At 40.5% G+C, this 22,794-nt stretch overlaps 1 protein-coding gene across 10 annotated transcripts in view; it reads left to right on the top strand.

The window, feature by feature from the left end:
- SRPK2 (SRSF protein kinase 2) overlaps positions 1-22,794 on the top strand; it is a 323,924-nt gene that overhangs the window by 179,311 nt on the left and 121,819 nt on the right. For 6 of the 10 annotated variants that reach the window (XM_032787351.2, XM_032787346.2, XM_075064643.1 and 3 more), the window contains 5 exons: positions 1,415-1,498; positions 3,592-3,743; positions 17,594-17,702; positions 18,364-18,451; positions 18,682-18,769. In XM_032787351.2, coding sequence (XP_032643242.1) covers positions 1,415-1,498; positions 3,592-3,743; positions 17,594-17,702; positions 18,364-18,451; positions 18,682-18,769 — 521 coding nt within the window. The remainder of the gene's footprint in view (positions 1-1,414; positions 1,499-3,591; positions 3,744-17,593; positions 17,703-18,363; positions 18,452-18,681; positions 18,770-22,794) is intronic. The other 4 variants (XM_075064668.1, XM_075064662.1, XM_075064647.1 and 1 more) reach the window with 1 other exon arrangement.

Here is a 22,794-nt window from a genome sequence, read left to right as displayed (position 1 = left end):
GTAGCTTTCATAGTATGTGTTTGTTCAATAAGAGGACATGTAAAGTAACCCTGTAAGTGCTCCTTCATAAGCACTGGCACAGCTGAGTACTGTGAAATATTGTAGTAGAGGGAGAACAAAATTTAACATTGGTAAATTATCATAACTAGTTTTTATTAAACTATTTGACCAAAATTCAGGCAACCAAATGAAGTGTTAGATATAGTCACCGTTTTTATGTGATCTATAGCATGTGTTTAGTTTAGTTTAAAAAACCCCACGAAAGTGGAGAAGTGCTTTCATAACTAATCACCCAGGTGTTATCCTTCACCATCCCCTTCTCAGGCAGCAAATAAATTTAACCTTTCCAGAGATGCCAGTCTCACAGACTCCATAGACAAAACAGAACTCTCTAATTTTAAATCAACACTTTATACCTTGTAAGTCAAATACTAAATAGCCAGACAAGAAACTATTTCAAGAATCCTCCTTCCATCCTTCCTTGTTCCAAGGATTGCTAATATAACATACCCAAAGGTCAATAAGAACAACCTATCCTTGAATTCCCAGCTAGCAAATATAACAAGGATTGCAACAGAAAAAAAAAATCTTTTCTTAAAACAACTCGAATATAGTAAGTTGTAAAAGTCTCAAATGAAGCTTCATTTTGTTAGATTATTTCTCCAGAAATATCTGCTTTTTCAAATTCTAAAAATATGGACTACTTTTGGCCATTGGAGAGAGGTTCGTGATATCCCTTGGTGTTTACTTCAAGATTAGTAATGAAAAGTTAGAGTCCTATTTCTGAGATAATTCCCGGTTCTCCCTTAAGTACTGTCAATATCTGGTGCAGAAATAGAACAGTAGTTCCTTGCTACTAAATCACTGTAATTCATTGTAGCTTTAGCATCTTGCACACTTTTCTCCCTCAGAGAGAGGGTTTAGTGAGTAATGTATTGCTAAATTTTATAGTGCCAGAACCCTGTCCTCTACTCCTGACCTCACAGCTGCCCCCGATCCGTCTCTCCTCCACCCACCCTTTCCACTCTACTGCCCACTTCATACCTTCCCCTTCCCCCCTTTCCCTCTTCCTCCTCTCTCCTCCTCCTATCACCTTCCGCAAACACACTTTACTTCTGCACCCAACACTCTGCTCTACTTGCCCCTTGGCACAGGTGTCTGGTGAAAATATTGTGTGGTGGTGGTGGAGGGGTGAGGAGGGATGGAGTATATTCTACCTGGCTATTATTGCCATACTCTTTGAAACATTATCCAATGTAGAATCTCATGGCTGAAGTTAGTTAGTATAGTTTCTAAAGTCACATAATCCAATATGATGATTCCAGACATTCAGAAATATGCCCTTGTTACCTGACTCACTGTTTTCAGGTATGCCAACCAAGTGCAAGTTCATGATTGTGCATTTGTTTTCTAGCTCATCAGTCTTAATGTTGAACTGTTTACAGTCCTTGACCACGGTATCCAAAATGGCCTCATGTCCAGAAGATGAAGTTCCAAGGTTTGTGACATGGAGCTTTACACTGTGAATTCTTTTTTAAAATGGATTAGATCTTTTTGTCAACATCCAGCTGGGCTTGAATGCTATCTGATCATTTATGTAATAAATCCAGGTTTTTGGAGATGGTAGATTTCAGGTGCATTAATTGATCTTGTAGTAAGATTGATGGTGATTGGGCTTAGGATGTTTTTGTAAGACCAAATTCAGTTTTACTTTCAGTCAAAAATCGCAGTACAGAGATGAATGACACTAACAGAAAAGGAAGAATAAAAGGAATAAAAATTAATCCAATTCCTTGAAAGAAATATTTAGAAACACAATTGCTATATGTAGACCCTTGCATATCTGCGGATATCTGCTTTACGTCCTTGGACCATGTTTGAAGATCATGGATTGGATACAGATACAAATTTTATATCCACTCAGGACTCTAGCTATATGACTTATGCATGCATTTTTCCTTCCCATTTCTATTCTCTCCAATTCTAATCTTTAATTTTTTTAATTGTTAATTCCTGCCTAAAGCTTAGCAAAAAAGATGCTGAAAGATATTCAAAATTGTCTTTCTAAATCTCAGAATTTACTCAGAACATAATTACACTTCTTCCATTTGTTTCTGGAGGAGGTGGAAGGGGGATAAATTTGATACTGATTCAGGTTCTAATATTGCTTAGAGCAAAGGCATAGCAGCTGGTGTGCAAGCTGCCCCATATTTGCCAAGGAAACTTATTTCTGACCAACTGTACCTTGCTATTCCAAATGTTGTATTTTCCCAAACAGACTGTATGTTGTGCAAAAAAGTGGAGGGGTATGTGTTGTGATATGAATATATGTAGGACTGAGGTAAATCCACTTAAATAATTTTTTGTTATGATCAAGGAGCAGTATTTAAATTTAGATTTCCAGAGTTGAAAAGTTAACATGTTACACCAATATATTTTCCTGTCCTCAATTCTTGTGGTTTTAATGGAGAGAGACTGGTAACTTAAATGAGATCTTTCAGAGAGCTGGGATTTGCAATAGATGTGAAAATAAACATAGTTATAGCTGATGATGGAAGGCTGAGATCAACCTTACCTACAGCACTACAATATATTACTGATCTCATTTTCTGCAAATAAGATTTTCTGTATATATGTCTGACTACACCCCCGCCTCCACAGCATCAACCTATTTGAGAAAGAGGAAAAAAACGTTTAGCAGATAGGTATCTAAATGCCCTTTTTCTTACGTGTATAACTGGTGACAACCAAAATGTGAAAATCTGACAAAACTCTGAGCTTCAAAATACCAATTGTAATAATTCTAATTATCGTATATGAAATGTATTCTAAATAGCTAAACCAAGAAAACATCTCACTTGTAGGATATCTCTTATCTTCAGAAGCCAGAACATTTATCAGTGTACAAAATGTCTTTAACAATTCACTATTTCAAAAACATATTTGTTAAAAATCCGTGGGTTTCCATTGATTGATTCCATTGCATATTTTGAGCAAAGACTAGCTAAGAAGCTTAGTCTTTTCTTCCTATTTACTACTACTCGCTCCTTCCATATTGAGGTGATTTTCTACATTACTGGTAGAAATTAGATATGAAAAAAGCTTATTGAGTCATCTAGTTTATTTCAATAGCCATTGGAGGATTGCTTCCTGGAATATGTTGGTGAAACTTCTTTGTTTGCTGTCCAAGAGAAGAGTTAGCATAACTCATCCACGTTGGTCATCTTTGAGAAATATTCTTTCTTGATTCCAAGTACTTCAGACTCTAAAAGCATATGTGCAGTATTTCATGTATTGCTTAGGAATTTGTAATATTTTTATATATCTAATTATTCCTGATACTGTAAACCTTTTATGAGCTGTTTCAGTGTAATGGTCTGTCTTCATGTGAAAGCTATATCTCGTCTTGCCAGCTTTACCTACATACAGTTTTGGAAATACCTGGGGCATTACCAGATAATATAAAGAATAACTGTGGGGAAATAAATGAGATGTATTTCACTAAAATTCGAAAGATGGCTTTTGTGGCTAAACTCTCAATTAGCATGCTGACCAAGCTTCTCAGTAAATGTTCTTTCTTTTTATTTTCAGGCCAGAGCCTCAACAGAAAGCTCCATCTGCACCACCGCCTCCACCTCCGCCCCCACCTCCGCCTCTGCCAGAGCCAGCACCACCAGAACCAGAGGAGGAGATTCTGGGATCTGATGATGAGGAGCAAGAAGACCCTGCAGATTATTGCAAAGGTTTGTGTAATTAAGCACTATATAAAAAGTTGAATGTTAAATAGTAAACATCTACATAGCCCTTGACAACTTTGGTCCTCAGGAGCCACTTGAATGGTCTTCTTTTAGAGTGAAGCTCATGCTTTTGTGTGGTAGAGACAGAGTTTTCTTAGTGCTGGTCCTAGATTATGGAATTCACTCCTGCAAGAACCAAGGGTATGTCTGTACTAGAGAGACTATACAGGCATTGCTATGTTGCTGTAGCTATGTTGGTGTAACCCTGTAGTATAGATGCTGCCTATATGTTGGTGTATGAGCACCACCTCCCTGATTGGTGGTAGCTATAAGTTGATGGAAGTGTTCTTCTGTTGACATAGCTTCATCTATACAGGGGGTTAGTTTGGCATAACTGGGTCGGGCAGAGAATGCTTTTTTTCCATACACCTGACCAACGTAATTATGTTGATCTAATTTTTAAGTGTAGACCAAGCCTAAGAATGGCCACAAAAGTCACTATTATCTGTCTGTGCAATGCTTATCACTTTTATTTTTATTACTTTCCCCTGGGCAAAGGAATGGAGAAAACATTTTTGGACCAACATTCAACACATTATTTTTTAACTCTGCAAGGCTTTCAAATACTTTGGTAATTGGGATGATAAAATAACCTATACTTAGAACAGAATTTATTTCTCTGATTCTTCACTCTAACTTCTCTGCACCATTGAGACTCACATTCACTCACTGAAAATCTTCTGATTCTGTCCTTGTACACTATATGGAAACTTTACTCATGCCGTTATTTTCCTGCTATTCTGCCTGACTCATGATGTGCATGGGCTAATTAGATCCCATCAGCTAGTCCAATTGCCCCAACTTCTGCAGGGAGTCTTGGCACCATATCTTGGTGCATTTTTGCTCTGTCTCACATCACTGGGAATCTGGTAAAGTATAAAATATTATTTTAGTGGAGAATGCAGATAAACTCAAAGACAAGTGAAAGACAAGTAAATGTTGAACAAAAAACATTAATGTGAACTGGGAGCAATCAAAACAATTGCACATCTATTGCCCCATAGGAACTCCTGTTCTTAGCGTTATGCATGTTACATCACATAGGTGCATAATTTTGTCAAAGCATTCCATACACCACAGAATTCCCAAAAAATGTGCTTTGAATTTGGATAAGGCCAGAGTAAAGTCTTGTAATTGTTGAAGGTGTGTTTTCGTTGCTGTCAATCTTGCTCTAATTCTACCAGGCGCCAGACGAAGGCGGTGGTGGAGCATCTGCCGAAATGCTGACGAATTTCAGCGGCGTTTCGGTGGCAACGCCTCTCGATGATGTCACTTGGTGGCAAATGGCGTCGTCATTGAGAGGCATCGCCGCCGAATTTCTGCGGCGTCTCGGCGGCGATGCCTCTCAATGACATCACTCGTCAGCAGCAAGTGGTGTCATCGAGAGGCATCGCCGCCGAATTTCTGTGGTGTTTTGGCAGCAACACCTCTTGATGACGCCACTTGCCTCCGACGAGTGATGTCATCAAGAGGCATTGCTCTTGAAATGCTGCAGAAATTCAGTGGCATTTTGGCGGATGCTCGACCGCGGGCCAGGACGCGGGCGCATTTAGTCCGCGTTGGGGACCCCTGATTTATAGACTTCAAAAACATAAGAATGACCATGCTGAGTCAGACAAATGGTCCATCTAGCCCAGAATCCTGTCTTCTGGTAGTAGCTGGTGCCAGATACTTCAGAGGGAATTAACAGAACAGGGCAATAAATGAGTGATCCATCCCCTGTCTTTCAGTCCTGGCATCTGGTAGTCAGAGATTTAGGGACACCCAGAGCATGGGGTTGCATCCCTGTCCATCATGGCTAATAGGCATGATTTCTCTTTACAAAAGCTGTGTTGACTCTTCCCCAACATGACATGTTCATGTGCTTTATAATTCGTTCTTTATTATAGTTTCAACTATTTGCCTGGCATTAAAATTAGGCTTACCTGCCTGAAATTGCGAGGATTGTCTCTGGAGTTATTTTTAAAAACCAGTGTTATATTAGCTATCCTCCAGTCATTTGGTACAGAAGTGATTGAAGTGACAGGTTAGGAACACTGCAATTTCATATTTGAGTTCCTTCAGAGAACTCTTGGGTGAATTCCATCTGGTCCTGGGGACTTATAACTCTTCACTTTTTTCAGTTTGTTCCAAAACCACCTCTACTGACATCTCAATCTGGGAAAGTTCCTCAGATCTGTCACCTAAAAAAAATGGCTCAGGTTTGGGACTCTCCGTCACATCCTCTGCAGTGAAGACCAATGCAAAGACTTAATTTAGCTTCTCCACAATGGCCTTGTCATCCTTGAGTGCCGTTTTAGCACCTAGATCATCCAGTGGCCCCACTGATTGTTTGGCAGGCTTCCTACTTCTTACGTACTTAAAAATTTTTTTTTCCCTGTTTAATTTTTGTGTCTTTTACTAGTTGCTCTTCACATTCTTTTTTGGCTTGCCTGATTTTATTTTTACACTTGTCTTGCCAGAGTTTATGCTCCCTTTTACTTTCTTCAGAAGGATTCAATTCCAGTTTTTAAAGGATGTCTTTTTGTCTCTAACCATCTTTTTTACATTGTTGTTTAGCCATGGTGGCACTTTTTTGGTCCTCTTGCTGTTTTTTCTTTCTTGGGTTATAATTTAGTTTGAGCTTCTATTATGGCGTGTTAAATTTCCATGCACTTTGCAGGCATTTCACTCTTGTGACTGTTCGTCTTAATTCTGTTTAGCTAGCTTCCTCATTTTTGTGTAGTTCCCCTTTTTGAAGTTAAATGCTACTCTTTTGGGTTTCTGTGGTATTTTTGCCCCTCACAGGAATGTTAAATTTAATTATATTATGGTTGCTATTACTGAGCAGTTCAGTTATATTCACCTCTTGGATCAGATCTTGTGCTCCACTTAGGACTTTTTCAAGAATGCTCTTTCTGGGTTCCAGGACTAGCTGCTCCATGAAGCAGTCATTAGTGGTGTCTATACATTTTATATCTGCATCCAATCTTGAGGTGATATGTACCCAGTCAATTTGGGGATCGTTGAAATCCCCCATTATTACTAGGTTTTCTGTTTTTGTAGCCTGTCTAATCTCCCTGAGCATTTCATAATCACCATCACCATCCTGGTCAAGTGGTCAGTAGTATATTCCTACTGCTATCCTCATTATTGAAGTGTGGACTTCCTATCCATAGAGAATCTGTGGTACAGTTTGATTTATTTAAGATTTGTACTATATTTGACATTATGCTTTCTTTCACATGCTGTGCTACTCCCTCACCAGTGTAACCTGTTCTATTACTCCTATATAGTTTGTACCTTGGTATTGCTGTGCCCCATTGATTATCATTATTCCACAGAGTTTCTGTGATCACTATTATATTCAATATCTTCATTGAATACTAGGCACTCCCATTCACCCATCTTATTATTTAGACTTCTAGCGTTTGTATTCAAGCACTTAACGTAATTTAAAGGTACCTAGGTTAAATATGCTGTACTTAAAATGCTTTTCAAGGATATTTGACTTCCACTTTGTTTGCTTACTTCATAATGGTATAGCCTGATAACTGTAAACCTGTCGATGATCCACTTATTTGTCCTGTTATCTATTCACAATGGCATATGAATGTGCAAATCTTTGCTTGCTATTTTAACTTTTGGCTACAAAATACATGCATCTTTTCACATGCTGTCTTAGACTGAGTTCTCATTTTTAGTGTCTCCCTTCCTTGTTATTAGCTTTCTTTTTCAGGTAAACTTCATATTTTAGCTAACATTTTATTGATTTTTGTTTTATAATAAAAAGTATATTTTAACAGCATGTCATGACAATGCAGCCATGTCAATACATATACATCATATAACATTTGATCTTGTGCTAATACAGTTCCTAACAGTTAAGAATCTACTCTGACTAAGTTAAAGCAGTATTGCAAGATGTGGGAAATAATCTAAATATCTAATATTGGTGTCATTCTGAGTTCATCGTGATGGAAATAAATTTTTCATTAATGCCAAAAAAGGGAGAGGGAGAGTTAAATGGAAAAGAGAATGTAATTAAACCAGTTTGGGCATAAATAAATTATATATATAAAAAAAGCTCATTCTAAATATTCATCTGTGTATCAAATAGAGCAGTTCCAAAACATATCTAATATCTTTAGGGCTTGATCCTATTCCTGCTGAAGTAATTGGGATCCTTTCCATTTTCTTGTTGGGACTTTTATCTATATCTTCTGGGAAAATAAATGTTTTCTTATCAGAATAACTGTACTTACAAAGAAAGTTTCCTTTGGTTGAATGATTTGATATAAATGTTAGTCCTGGAGAATGCTAATTTTACCTCTGTTGAGCTGCATTGGCTTCCTTTGGGATCACATTTTGGGTACGTAGATTTTAACAAATAGAAAGGAAGGAAAAAGAATACCAGATTTCTTTCTAGATAGCATAATTGAACTATCTTATTCCTAGAAGATGAGTGTATTTAACTCAGTTGTTCAATTATCTGCCTCAGCATCCTGTTTTTCAAACAGTCCCATAGCTTAAATGTGTAGTAGATTTGATATCTTCATTTCTGAATATTCGCTTAGACTTCAAATTTATCCAGTAAGAGAGTTCAGACTGCTCAAAAGTAGTAAAGAAACTTGACCTTTGAGAACAAATAGAAATACAAAAATTACACTGTATTTTCGGAGAAATGGCTAACAATCGTCAGATGCCCTTGGCTTAAAATCTTGAGCTAGTTCAGATACTGTGGAAGCAACCATTAAAATCAGGTCACATCTGAAGTGCAGAGAAAAGAAAATTGAGTAATCAAAACACTGTTTGTTATTGAAAATTTTATATATTTTGCAAAACTATCATATCAGTCCACGAAGATGACTTTTTCTATATCAGACATAAGTGAATGAGCTCCAGGTTTTGTAGTTTTAATTTTTTTTAACAGTATTTCATAGAAACAAAGTGATCTTGTGTCCTGGCCCAAAATTCCTTCCTGACATAGTAACTCAGTTTAATCGGAAACATTGTATTTTTCTCTGTTTCCAGTTTTCTTTCCAAAATGTCATAATCTATCTGGGGACGCTAGATCACATAAGTTCCTAAATATCTAGTTAAAACAAAAGTCTTCCAGAAGTCACCTATCAGTCGATATTTTGTGACCTATGGTAAATAATCAATAGGGTTGTTTGTCTCAGCCACACATTTAAAATGGATTAGACATCGTATTAAAACTTCTTATAGGTGTTCCTGAAAGATTAAAGGCTCTTTCCACAACCTTAAGGCAGCTTCCATGGCCAACTTAGTTTTAGAACTCTGATTTTGTGGAATGACATTGAGGGTGGCAAGGGCTTTGGTCCCAAATGTTTGGTTCAGTGATGATGGTGCTTACCTGGCTCCAATAGATCCAGATTTCTCAAAAGTTTTGGACCAGCTGACTGAGTGCCAGCACCTCGACAGTGCGACTCAGTCACATCAATATCTTTGAAGTATTAGTTATAAGTAGGACTTCATGTTTGTCACAGGGAGGTTGTGAAAGTCACAGATTCTGTGACTTCCTGCAACCTTCCTGACTTCTGCAGTGGCTGGTGTGGCTGACCCCAGAACTACCCAAAGCAGCTGGCCCTGGGGATCGCCCAACCGGTGGCTGGTGCAGCTGGCCACCTGAGTAGCAGTCCTGGGACAGATGGAGCAGCGGCAGGGCCCCTGGGGCTCCCCCCCTTGCAGCTGGTGCTGTGGGCCCCGGGGCTCACCACCTCTCCCCAAGATTAAATCAGGGGTATTTATAGTATAAGTCATGGACAGGTCATGGGCCATGATTTTTTTGTTTCTTGCCCGTGACCTGTCCATGACTTTTGCTAAAAATACCTATGATTAAATCCTAGCCTTAGTTACAAGTAACTTTTCTTTTAGTATGTTGGGACTGAACTGCAAGGAACAACACCTTTATAACATCTTATGTACAAAAATCTGACTGAATGGATTGGATGGTGTGACATGGAGCCCTATAAAAAATACATTTCTCTTTTGTTAGTCACTCACTCTGTGTTTGGAGATTGAGGAGAATATGTCTCTGCACAGGGAACCCAGCCTGGAGGAGGTAATTTTGCTGAGGAACCTCAAAGTCTGCTTTTGCTTATATTGATTCCTAACTTGTTTGTAAGTAGTTTTATTAGTTCGAGAGTATATATTCTGTCATGTTGTCTGGAGTTGCTGACAACTGTGAGTGCCTATCTTAAGGCAGACTGGCAGACATCCCTAACTAGTGGTTTATTTTATAATTAGATTTTACCACGCCAGTAACAAATGTGAACTCCTGGATCCAGAGCCATAACTAGCTATTTTTGCGCCTGAGGCAAGAATATAAAATTGCCCCCCCACCCAGCGACACCTGGCCCGCCTGAAACACACATACATGCACCCAGCACCACCCGGCCCGCAGAAACAATCCCCTCCCCCTGCCAGCACCGCCCCCCCCCCAAACAGCTTTGGCCCTAAAAGGAAGGTTTGGGGGTGGGGGAGGGTGGGGGAGGGGCGGCGTGATCTGGTCACCATGCATAGGGTGACCAGATCACAGCAGTAAAATAGAACATAAAAAGGTTATTTAGAAAGCAATAGGCCTCGCCCCCTCCCTGCTCGGCCCCACCATCACACCCCTCTTCACCCCCTAGCCCCTTGCTGGCTTACTGCGTTCCTCCTAGTCAGTCCCCCACCCACCACTTGCCTCCTTTCACCTTCACCCTCCCCTGCCAGAAACCCCCATGCCAGCCCCACACCCCTTGTCTCCAGCCAGCTCCTGCTGCACCCCCTGCCCAAAGCGAGGTAGCCCCACACCCCCTGCCCTGCCTCCAACCAGCCCCACACTCCCTGCCCTGCCTCTAGCCAACCCCTGCCGCACTCCCCTGCTCTTTCTCCAGCCAGTCCCACTTCTCCTGTCTCCAGCCAACCCCTGCCGCACCCCCCTGCTGAAAGCCAGCCCCACACCCCCTGTTTCCAGCCAGCCCCTGCTGCACCCCTCTGCCCAAAGCCAGCCAGCCCTGCACTCCTGTGTCTCCAGCCAGCCCCTGCCACACCCTCTGCCCGACGCCAGCTGGCCCCACAACCTGTCTCCAGCCAGCCACTGCTGCAGCCCCTGCCCTGCCCGCAGCCAGCCCCACACCCCGTCTCCAGCTAGCCCCTGCCTCAACCTCCTGCCCGAAGTCAGCCAGCCCCACATCCTGTCAGGTTATTCATTTATTTTCATTAAATATGTAGACTAAATAATGAAATGAATAAATTTTCAAGCCGAACGTGAATTCTAGTGAACAATGCCACATTATGCAGTATTCATTTTTGAAAGTTTATAATAAGCGATGCTCTAGGAGAAGGGGTAGGGGTGGGGAGCGCAAGGTGGAATTTTCGCCTAGGGTGCAATATCCTTGCACCGGCCCTGCGCGCACAGTGTGGGGTGCAGGATGGGTGGAGGGGTGCAGGCTCTGGGAGGGATTGTGGAGGGCTGGGTGCAGGCTCTGGGACAGAGTTTGGGGGCCAGAGAGGGGGTGGTGGATGCTGGGCGGAGAGGGGACTGCCATCACATGTGGCTTCCTTCCTCCCCTGCTTCCCCTTGCCATAACCTCACTGGGAGTGGGGGATGGGGCTGCCCCTTGCCCGGTTTGCAGGAGTGGTGGCTGGGGGTGGGGGTGGGGGGAGGCAGATTACAGGGTCAAACACTCACTGGAAGCCCCGGCAGCTGCTAAGGTGAGTGAGGCCCACTGCCGATGATCCTGTCTCCCATCGGAAGCCCCCTTGGCATCTCCTCCAGGTTGGTGCCGGGGGAGGGGAGGGCTGCAAAGCATGTGTGTGCCTCCCTCCTCCCTCTCTGTCGTGAGGTGCTGTAGCTGGCTGCTCGCCCTCTGCTGGCCAGCGTCTCTTGTTACCATAGAGGCAGCAGCAGCTGGGAGAGCCGCAGCTTTCCTTCCAGCAGGGAAGGCTTTTTCTGCACTCCTTGGCTTTCTGTGCCCAAGGCAAGTGCCTCACTCGCCTCGCCTTCGTTACGGCACTGCCTGGATCACTATACCAGTCCTACCATGGAGTCACAGACAGTCCCCTTAGACTCTCTACTTATTTTGCGATAATAGTCACTTAAAGCAAAAATCACACATCAGGTTTCTCTCAATCCCAAGAGACCAGTCACTTACCCCAGATCAGTTGGTACTCTGGATCTTACACGAAAGACAATGCTGGCAGCCAATTCTATAATAAACTAACTAAGGGTTTATTAGCTAAGAAAAAAGAATGAGAGTTATTGAGAGATTAAAGCAGGTAAAATATGTGCATAAGTGAGTCACAGTTTGTAACTCCAGATGGTGGCAGAGATGTAATAAACTGCCAGTTCCCCAAAAGTCTTTCAAGGTACCCAGATTCAAAAGGCAATCTCCAGTTTGCATCTGGCACACTTCCCTGTAAAAGTCCAAGCAGTTCGGAGATGAAGGATCTTCCCTGGAATCCATTTTTATATCTTCTTCTGTCAGAAGACAAGCTGATAGGGTCTCTACCCACAGGGCTTTTCCTTTGATAACAATGGGTGAGGAATGCACTTTGAATCTCTGACCTCAGTCATCACCACAGTGGCCATTTGCTTTGGAATTAACAGCTTTTCTGATAGTCCTTCATTAGCATTCCCCATGGCTTCTTTGATGTCTGAGTTATTTATTTATGGGATATACATAATCTAAATATTTGCTATTACATTATAACAGGAACAGATAAGTGAAAACAATGCATGTAACATCCCATTAGTTTTATGAAGTTTAAACACCCAAAACACTAATCGCTTTGATCTACACTAATACACAAGAGAGAATAGTCTCTGACATGACCTGGTCTGCAAGCATCATATATTCACCTTTTGCTACCTTTTCTGTTTCTGTTAATCTTCCCATACCTTATATTAATGGGGAGGAATATAAAAATTAGAACTTACTGTGTTCCATTAGTGTGTCTCCTCTTCTCTTAACTCCATCCTCAAAACCATCTGAGACTCCTCATTAATTTTTCAGTGAAACATTACCATACTTTGCCAGTAAATCAACTTTGATCTGAAATCCCAAGGTGGGCTGCTTTGAGGATTGAGCAGGTAATTTGACTTCCATGCACATTAAACACTTGAACCTCTATTAGCTGTGCCAACAAATGTGAATAGTCAGTGCCTAATTGATTTTATTTTTAATGCTTCTGCTAAGAACTTTACTTGGGTCTCTAGCTCATTTCACATTGGCCAGCAAACATCTCTCAGGTGGTAATGATTTTTTCAGTCTCTAGGCTAGGACTGATTTGAACTAGCAACCTAAAGTGAAAGAGCGCAGTTATCAACCTGACGAGCCTTACTGTACTCCTAGGCCATCAGTATAGAATTGGGGCTGATTATCTTCTCTGATTAAATAACATAAGAGGCAGAAAAGCATTTATAAAAGTATCTACTGATGGAAATTAAAGAAGTAGACAAAATATTAAAGTATCTATTAGCACGCATGTAGTTCATAGAATACCATGACTAGCTTACTTGTTCCTAATATATATGTATAGTTAAATTAGGCCTCTTACATTTTTCTGTGAGGTCATGGTCATTAGTTGATGTAATATCATTAAAGGGGAGAATGTCTTTTGTGTGCAAGAAATTGATTTAATTAGATCAGGCACTGTTCCCTGAAGACTTGATTCAAAGCCCAGTGAAATCAGTGGAAAGACTCCCCTTGACTTCAGTGGGTTTTAGATTAGGCCTGTTTTAAACGTCCACTTGTCTAGAAATGTAATTAAATCTCAAAATTCCAACTACTTGATTTGTGAAGGCATATATGAACCATGATGCTATTGTTCTCCTATTTCTGAAAAACCTTAAACATTTGTAGATTACTCTCAAGAGACTATCATCAGTTGGAATACTTTGCCTCTCTGATTTTCCAGTTTCTCGTCCAGAGATGTCTCTCATTCATTCAGTTCACAAAGGGGATAATTTCCTACATAGCAGTGGAATTCATCAGCTATGATTACCAATACTTTCAAGAGACATTAAGGAATAATGATCTCTCTTATTTTCTGTTTCTCTCTCTCATGCGTTCAGCAGTTGCATCAGAAACATCATTATTTTCTGTGGAGAACTGAAAAGCACAACAGAGCTTTTGTTATGATCTGAGCAGTACTACTTAAACACTGAATATTTACAAATCCTGGTGTTTGTACCACCTAAAAGTAGACAGTTCCATTAACCTCCCACCCCCACCACCCCGTGATGGGGTGCCCCACTCACTGCTATGCTGGCACCTCCTTCTGGCTGCTCTTGGGGTTAGCTCATGAGATCGACGCCCCTTCCCAGGATTGCACAGTGTCACTCTGTCTTTCCCTCTAGTCTGTAGCCCCGCTCTTGCTCCAGGAATTGCAGTATGGTTTTTGTGACTCGGTCCTCTGGCTGGGTCACTCAGCATTACCCTCTTCCAGAGTATAGGCTTTCAGAGTCTCTGTCAGTCCTGCAGTGATCCAGGCAGTTCACTGTCCTGCTGGTGTCACTTTCCCAGTGGCAGGAAGGGGAATCCAGGCCCACTCTCTATGCCAGGTGTCAGCCCAGGAACCCTACAACATGCAGCCAAGGTCTTCAGTTGCCAACCTTGCTGCTTATACCCTGGGCTGCTTCCTATCCCCCAGGAAGTCAGCCTCTCTACTGCCTCCTCTCAGGGAGCAAATGTGGGCTACTTGTCTCTGTAGCCACCAAACACACCCCCTTCTCCCAGAAAGTGACTGCAGACTACCTTCCTGCCCTCAGCTCCCTGGCTTTATGGAAGCCCCATCTGTACCCGCACAGATGAGCTTCCCCTAATTAGGGCTTTCCTCTCAGACTTCAGCCTAATAGGTTATTTGGCCATCTGGCCTCCATTAACCCCTTCTGGGCGAGCGTGAGGTGAACACCCCAATCATACCTCCTAATTCCACATGAATGTTTATTTAAACTCACTTGCCTATTGCTTTCTAAATAACCTTTTTTTGTGCTATGAAGCATTGAAATACATCCCACTAATCACGGCAAAGGAGACACCAATATTTAAAATGCCATTTTCCTAGTACTGGTGTTACCTGGTGCTTCAGATCTGCAAATTAGCACCCCAGTGCTTCAAACATGAACAGGAATAACTTTGCATATCTGGGTGGTGTCATTGACTACTCTCGTGAGTAAAGTTACCCCTGTGCAAGTCTGCAGGATTGGGGCCTGGGGCAACAGAAAAAGGTGCTGTGAAAAATGCACACAGAGAAACAGAGCATTTGGAATTCTATTACAGCAGTAGTTTTGGGTGTGATGTAGTGGTAAAATAGATAAATTTTGATACTTAACTGGCACTATTCTAATAATGTGATCCTTTGCTAAAAGAGAACAGTCCTGAATTGAATGAGACTCTGGCAGTTTATCTGTCCATGAGACACACCTGTTGGTGCCTCATAAGGTCCAAAATACTGTGTACCACATATCTTGTTTAGGGAGAAGAATACTTTTGAATCATATAATCACAGTAGGACCCATTTATACCACTTTAGTAATGTAAAGAAACATTAAAATTGGCACCCATTTGTGTTCATTTATATGTTTGATGACTATTAGGGAAGGTGTAAGATATTTCAGACATTTCATTTTGTCCTGTTTAATTACAAAGATTTGCTGTGTAACTTAAAGGTGCTAAAACTGATTCTTAAATATTTTCAGCTTCTATAACTTCAGTGAGGAAAATTGTATCTTTTGCCAAGAGAATGATTGCGCAGGGAATAATGTTTTATGCTTCTCATATTTTTCATGCAACAGACGGAGTGTGCATAAGAAAAGAAATGATTTAGTAAGTTGTGTGTTAGTAATGTACATAATCTTGGCTGTCAGGTCAAAAGATTTAATTCTTCTCAGAAATGCAAACCCTTTTAGGAATAGGAAGTGGTATTGCTCTTTCCTCTCTTTTCCACTATCCTGCATATCACTATCCTGCATATGTCTCTTGAGATCTATCTTTCTTTATTTTATCTAATTAGTAGTTTAAACCTAGATTTATGGAGAATTGGTATGAATCCTTTGATTGTAATCCAGTTCTATAGTTGTTAGGAAGCTAATTAATATTTATCCAGATCTTCAGTTTCTAGCCTTCAAGCTATACAGTTAGGTCTGTTAGTTAAATGGTCAAGCTAGTTCTTTGGTTTTGTTTGTAAAATGATTTCTTCATCAGTGTGAGGTCTTGCTCTGTGTGTGTGTGTGTTGACCAGATGTTTAGAATGAAATGCATAATATTGGTAACTGCTATAGACAAAACCTTTGGACTTGCATAGGCACGTGCAGAATCAGGGCTTCCCATCTTAAGAAGCGTAAGATATCTGCTACCTTTGAATATGCAGTGGATAGCACGGTTTCAGTATTTCCTTTGAGTAAATATGCACTAGGTTTTTTTCTTGAAGAAATCTGGTCTGATCCAGATTTGGAGTGCTATTTAAAAAAAAAAAAATCTGTTGTTGCTTGAGAGTTAAGAATTTAAGGTTTGGAAATGAGACACATCTTTTATTAGTTACCACAGTGCATTCTTAAAATCAAGACATCGTGTTCCAAGTTATGGAGTGTCATAGACCACAAGGTGAGCTCTACCTTGTATCATTCTTCAGTGCATCCCTCCTAGTGATAGGCCCTGGGCCTCTACCTCACTTAGGGGGTGTCCCAAGATTCTGCCATTCTTAGACTGAACCACTAGGCTTCAGAACTCTTCTTTCTCGCTGTGGCTACTTTAGCAGGGCCAGTTTGAATTGGGAGCTTTGTGACCAGAAAATATATCAGTGACACACTGCAGCCTTTTAAAAACAAAGTATTGTTTAATAGTCAACAGGAACGAACTAGTCAGAGTCTTGTATTAAGATAATGAATAAGGCCTACACACATGAATATTACCTAAACTTTATTCTTTCCTTACAAGTTTTGGGTAACTTCCACTCAGCCTAGACACCTCTGCTCCTGGCCTTGGAGAGACAGACAGCCACTGAAGCATTCTCTCAGGCCTAGTCTACACTTACAATTTAGATTAACCTAGCTATGTTTCTGAATGCCATAGTTAAGCCAACCTAACCCCTGGTGTAGACGCAACTAAGTCAATGGAAGAATTGCCATCAGTCAGGGAAATGGATTGCTTGAATTGATGGGAAACTCCTTTTTGTCGATGTAGAAAGCACCTGCACTGCTGTGCTATAGCGGCATAGCTACAACACTTGTAGTATAGACGTAATATAGATGTAGCCTCAGTGCCTCTCTGTCAGATACTCCCTTCCAGCCAGTGCTTCCTGCTCACCCTCCTAACTTTCTAGGCTGGAGTCTTTAAGAGTTTAGTGCCCTTTGATGTTAGGCATGGGGCTGGGAAGAATAAAACTGCAAGCCTTGCAGGAGGGCATTTTCCAATAATAATGGCCCCATAGTTCTCTTGAGTACCCTTGGTAATCTCTTGGGAAGTTTTGTCTCCTACTTGTTTTCCCCAACAGCTTCCTTTGATTTAACTCTGGGCAGTCATATAGAATAATATCAAGCTGGTAAACTAAGGCATTTAATTTTCATAGAAATACAGAAATCTCCACATTTTCCACAAGGGAGAGTGTAAAGAATGTGCTTAGAAGACGTAGAACATTTTTGAGGCAAAATATTGTAAATGTAGAAAAAACTTATTGCAATTTCCTGATTTATTGTTTAGGATGACATCTTTAAAAGGTGTTTGGTATTAAAGGAGTAAACAGATAAGTGGAAGTATCTGCTTATTTTTCTGAATGTACCTCTTTCTTTATTTTATTTTTTTTGAAAGGTGGCTATCATCCAGTGAAAATTGGAGATCTTTTCAATGGCCGGTATCATGTAATTAGGAAGCTAGGATGGGGACACTTCTCTACAGTTTGGCTATGCTGGGATATGCAGTAAGAGATCTACATATATATACATATATATACATATTTGCCTCTATACTTTTTTTTCCCATTTCTAATCAAGTAAATGCTGATTTGTTATATGTGCAGTAACTTTTATTTTAGATACAGGCTGAAGCTATCCACTTGTTTTGTTGTGTCTTTGTTGTTGTTTGATAAACAACTGTATATAGAGATGTCCACAGAGGTTTTTGCCTTTTGGTTAAGGATGTATTTTATAAAACTTGTCAGAAGTTGAAGTCTAAGTTTTATTTTGCTTAACAAATTATCAGTGCTTATTGAATTCACATGTTTTATTGAGCTGGAGAGCAAGCTAATGTTTTTATTCCTCCTGTATCCTTAATAGTAAACCTATTAAATGGTAAAATAGAATTGAAATTCCTCTTTTAAAGCTATTACCATTTAAAATATTAATAGTTCTGTGATTTCAATATTGTAGAAACAATGCATAAAATATAGTTCTAAAGGTATTGTTATTCTCTGTCAGAATGCACTAAATTATGTTAAATATTTTTACTACTATATTATTGAGAATTTAGGTGTTTCCCCTTAATTTTAAGATAAAATTACCAAAATTTTCCAGATATAATTCTCTGAACATAACATCTTTCAGCTCTGGTCATTTGTTGAATAAGTTTTTATTATTTTCAAGGGGGAAGAGGTTTGTTGCAATGAAAGTTGTAAAAAGTGCCCAGCATTATACAGAGACAGCCTTGGATGAAATTAAGTTGCTCAGATGTGTGAGTATTATACTGAGTCCTCAGTACTAATAATGGTAAATTATTTATAGGTACAATGGTAGTAAATGCTTTCGAACATCATCATTTTTCCTAAATCTGTTTTCTAAATATATGCTATTACTTCATTGTCATTATTTGTAAGGCTCTATAATCTTGTTTAAATTTTTAGAAAAAATGTATTACCCTTCTAAAAAGATGAATTATTTCCAGTATCTTCTTTCTTTGCTTAGGTTCGTGAAAGTGATCCTAACGATCCAAACAAAGACATGGTTGTTCAGTTAATTGATGACTTCAAAATTTCAGGGATGAATGGAATACGTATCCTTTTTTGGCTATTCTTCTACATTAAGATTAAAATGAAGAGGATAAATGAGTATTTAGTTTTTATACGTTAATGTCTTAGTGTATGCAGAGTGAAGTAATTTTTCAAAATAATCTGCTTTAATTTTTTTTAAAGTAAAATTTAAGACCATCACGGTGACATTTAGTCATGCACTGTATTACAATGTGTAATTTGCTTTCTCTAGTGAAAATAACTTAATAGTTCTAAATATAATGAAGAATAAAAGATAGATAAACATTTTAAATTTGTTCCTTGATGAACAGACTTGCCCACTAGACCATCAGAAGACAGGGATCTTTTTAAAAAATTGAAATTTTATTTACAGTGAACATTGTTTATGGTTTCTTTAACCTTTCCAGATAACATAGTTAAGGCACATGTTGTGCATTAGTTAGTGTACTGTGCTTCATTATTATTATTATTATTATTATTATTATAAATACTGCAGTACATTCAATTAGTGTAGGTAGAAAAATATTTTTTCTAAAAACAAACAAGCAATTTATGTTGAAACATTATTAGATTAGATTCCAATGCGTGGTACTGTAATAATATATATATAGAAACTTAAAAAAGAAGGGGTAATCACTCGTTTTAGATAAGGAAGACTCATCAACTAATCAGTTATTTTGTTTCTATCTTTAAATTGTTTATTAATATGAAATGTAGATATGTGATCGGCTGGAGTGTTCTTTAATTCCTGTAACTGTCTAGAGGATGGATTCTGAGTGACAAATAAAAAACACTTGGTAACTCAATCTTTATGATACTTTCTAGAATTATAATCTGTAACAATTCTGCTGAAAAGCCATATAGTAAAATATAGTAAGGATAGGAAATAATAAACGTGGAAGACTGGATAGATTAGAGGATTGATAATAGTATCTGGAGCCTTTTACCTCTAAATCATTGGTTGAAACCCAGCCCAGAGCGGTAGTGAGTTTATGTTCCTCCTGTCTGATGGAGGCCAGTGGGGAGATCCCAGATTGGCTCCTGAAGAAAGTGGTATGTGTCTCCTACTGAGAGGTATAAGTACATGGAGTTTCTCCTGTTGCTTATGTGATCCTCTTAACGAGTTACTGACTAGACGTTAACCTCTTCGTTTGTTTTGTTTTGTTTGAGAAATGTTATTGAAAAAATATCTGCCAGCACACCTGGACTTGATAGATTTTTCTGACATATTTCAATGAGACACTAAAAGAAACAGTCTTCATTAATATGCTTGGTGATTCCCTGCCGCTGAGCTATCTTCGTTGATCATGTTAGTTCTTCTTCAAGTAGTGTCCCTGTGGGTGCTCCACTGCTCCTGGAATTGGTGATCTTTGGTAGCAGTGCCTGTTGGGCTGCATATATGCCTATATAGTGCGTGCGTTCCAACCCCTCAGTTCCTTCTCAGCCACCTTTGGTCTGGGATGGAATCCTGAGCAGAGCCCCCCCCATACATCTGTAACCTTCAGTAATAGTAGTGTTTCTGTTATAGTTTTCTAGGTATTAGGAATTTCCTTTATTTTTCTCTCTCCTCTGGAAAAAAAATATTGTTTTCCATTTGTCTTCCCTCCCTGTTATTCTTTACCTTACTGTAGGTTTCCTTTTTTTCTGCACTCTTCCCAATTTAGGAGTCCTCCCTTTCTTGGGGTTATGCCCAGATCCCCTGGGTTCAAGAGGTGCCTGTCCTGCCATGAGGCCATCATTGTGAGCGATGGGCACTCACAGCGCATACGCTGTCTCGGTGAGGAACATTTCACACAAAAGTGTACCCACTGTTTCAAATGTAAGGTTCATGCCTCTTCCCTGAAGACACAACACCACTCCCCTTCATCATTGAGGACTGCACCACCCTTTTCTAATGAGGAAGAAGAGGAGGAGGAGGAGTACTGCATTGCACTGTGCACTCCACCCTCATATCAAGGGCAGCTACACAGAGAATTATCTTCTCGTCCTCAGTGTCCAGAGACCAGAAGCAATCCGGGTCTCTGGTGCAGACCCCCATGGATGCAACCCCACATGCCAGTTCCTCCACATTGGCCCTGTTGGGACCCAGGGGCTGTGTGCATATAGGGTGCACTTTCCCAAGTCATCCGTGGAATAGCGACAGAGACAAATATGCTTTCCATCTTCATCAGTGTCTAGACCGCCTGATACTGAACCAGAAGCACTAGAGGAGCAGGAGGAAGAAATGGAGGAAGAGATTCTCCAGCTTCTCCTCATCTTCCCTGATGAAGCCATAATCCACCACTGCCAACATCAGAGGATGATTTTAAACAGTTCCAAGAACTGTTCTTCAGGATTGCAGATTCTCTCCAGATCCTTTTGGAGGAAGTCAGAGAGCAACAGCACAAGTGGTTCAATATCTTACAGGCCTCTACACTGGCAAAGATTGCACTCTCAAGCAGTGATGCCTTCTTGGATCCCGCCAAGGTAATCTGGTAGACCCCAGAGTCAATACCATCCACCTGCAAGTGAGCAGACAAGAAATACTATGTCCTTGGTAAGGTTGGGGAATTTCTCTTTTTCCATTCTGCTCTGAATTCCCTGGATTATTGATGCAATACAAGAGACGTGGCAACAACACCACTTTAGGACAGCCCCCTATGACAGGGACTGAAAGAGGCAAGACATCTTTGGTTGTAAAGCATACTCTTCAGCTACACTCTAGTTCCGTATTGCTAAATATGAGGCACTTCTGGCCAAATATAATCACATAAACTACTCCAAATTCCAGGAATTCTGTCAACACCTACCAGATGAGAAGAAGGAACAGTTCCAGGCACTGGTGACAGCAGGACAACTTCTGGCCTATACGGTGCTACAAGCCTTTCTAGACTCTGTAGACACAGCTGCACAGCTCTCCAGATTCCCCAGAGAGGTGCCAACAACTGTCGAGGATCTACCCTTTGAAGGCTCTAAACTCTTTGCAGAGTGGATAGATGAGTCGTTACATTCTTTAAAGGACTCTAAAGTGACACACTGTTCATTCAGCATAATATATAAACCACTGCCAAAAAGAAGACAGGGTAGATACCAGTTTACCCCAAGGCTTTGATCTCCACATTTCACCCCTCTACGGCAGTATGATATGCAATGCAGATGACAGAGGCCTCCTCCTAAACACGGCAGACACCAGCACAAGGGGCTATGCCTCACACTTCCACCTCCAAATAACAATTCTGAAGCTTTGGTCGAGGCCCTGAGATGCCTCTGGCTGATGCAGTTGCTGCAGCCATCTTTACTTGCCCATCAGTTTAGTGGCCGCTTGGTTTCCTTGTACCCAGCATGGCGACAAATCACCTCAGTCAAGAGGGTCTTGGAAATCATCAACAAAGGATACTCCATTCTGTTCCTCTCTCCCATCCACCCATCCCTCCTCCCCATTCCCCTTCAGGGACCTTTCTGTGAGAAGAAATAAACCACCTTCTGTGACTGGGAGCTGTAGAATTGGTCCCATTCCAACACAGAAGGAAAGGTTTTTAATCTCACTATTTTCTATTCCAAAATAAATCCGGCAATTGGAGACATAAGGAACCTCAACAAGTTCGTCAAACTACAACATTTCAAGATGGTCACACTATCAACAGTTATCCTGGCATTGGAACAGGCCCACAATCTCCAAGACGTGTACTTCCATATCACCATACACCCTTCCCACAGGCAATTCCTCAGATTCATCTGGGGGTCCAACCATTACTACCCTTTGACTTTTCTACAGTGCCCAGAGTATTTTCCAAAGTCCTCGTGGCGATGGCGCACCTATGCAAACAATGGATTGTAATATTCCCATACCTACATGACTGCCTCCTCAAATCTCCTGTCCAGAGTCAACGAGGTCAAAGCAATAAGAAAAACGATGGACTTTTTCTCAAATTTTGGCTTCAGATAAACATACAAAAGTTTATACTGATGCCAGTACAGCATCTAAAATTTATTCGAGGCCCAGCTCGATGCTATATAAGCCAGTCTTCCTTCCAACTCACAAATTTTCAGCAATAGGCAGTCTTATCTC

Source organism: Chelonoidis abingdonii, chromosome 1 (assembly GCF_003597395.2).
Source record: "Chelonoidis abingdonii isolate Lonesome George chromosome 1, CheloAbing_2.0, whole genome shotgun sequence".
Taxonomy (NCBI): domain Eukaryota; kingdom Metazoa; phylum Chordata; order Testudines; family Testudinidae; genus Chelonoidis; species Chelonoidis abingdonii.
The sequence above is the reverse complement of the archived record's forward strand: the minus strand, read 5'-3'. Positions and strand labels throughout refer to the sequence as shown.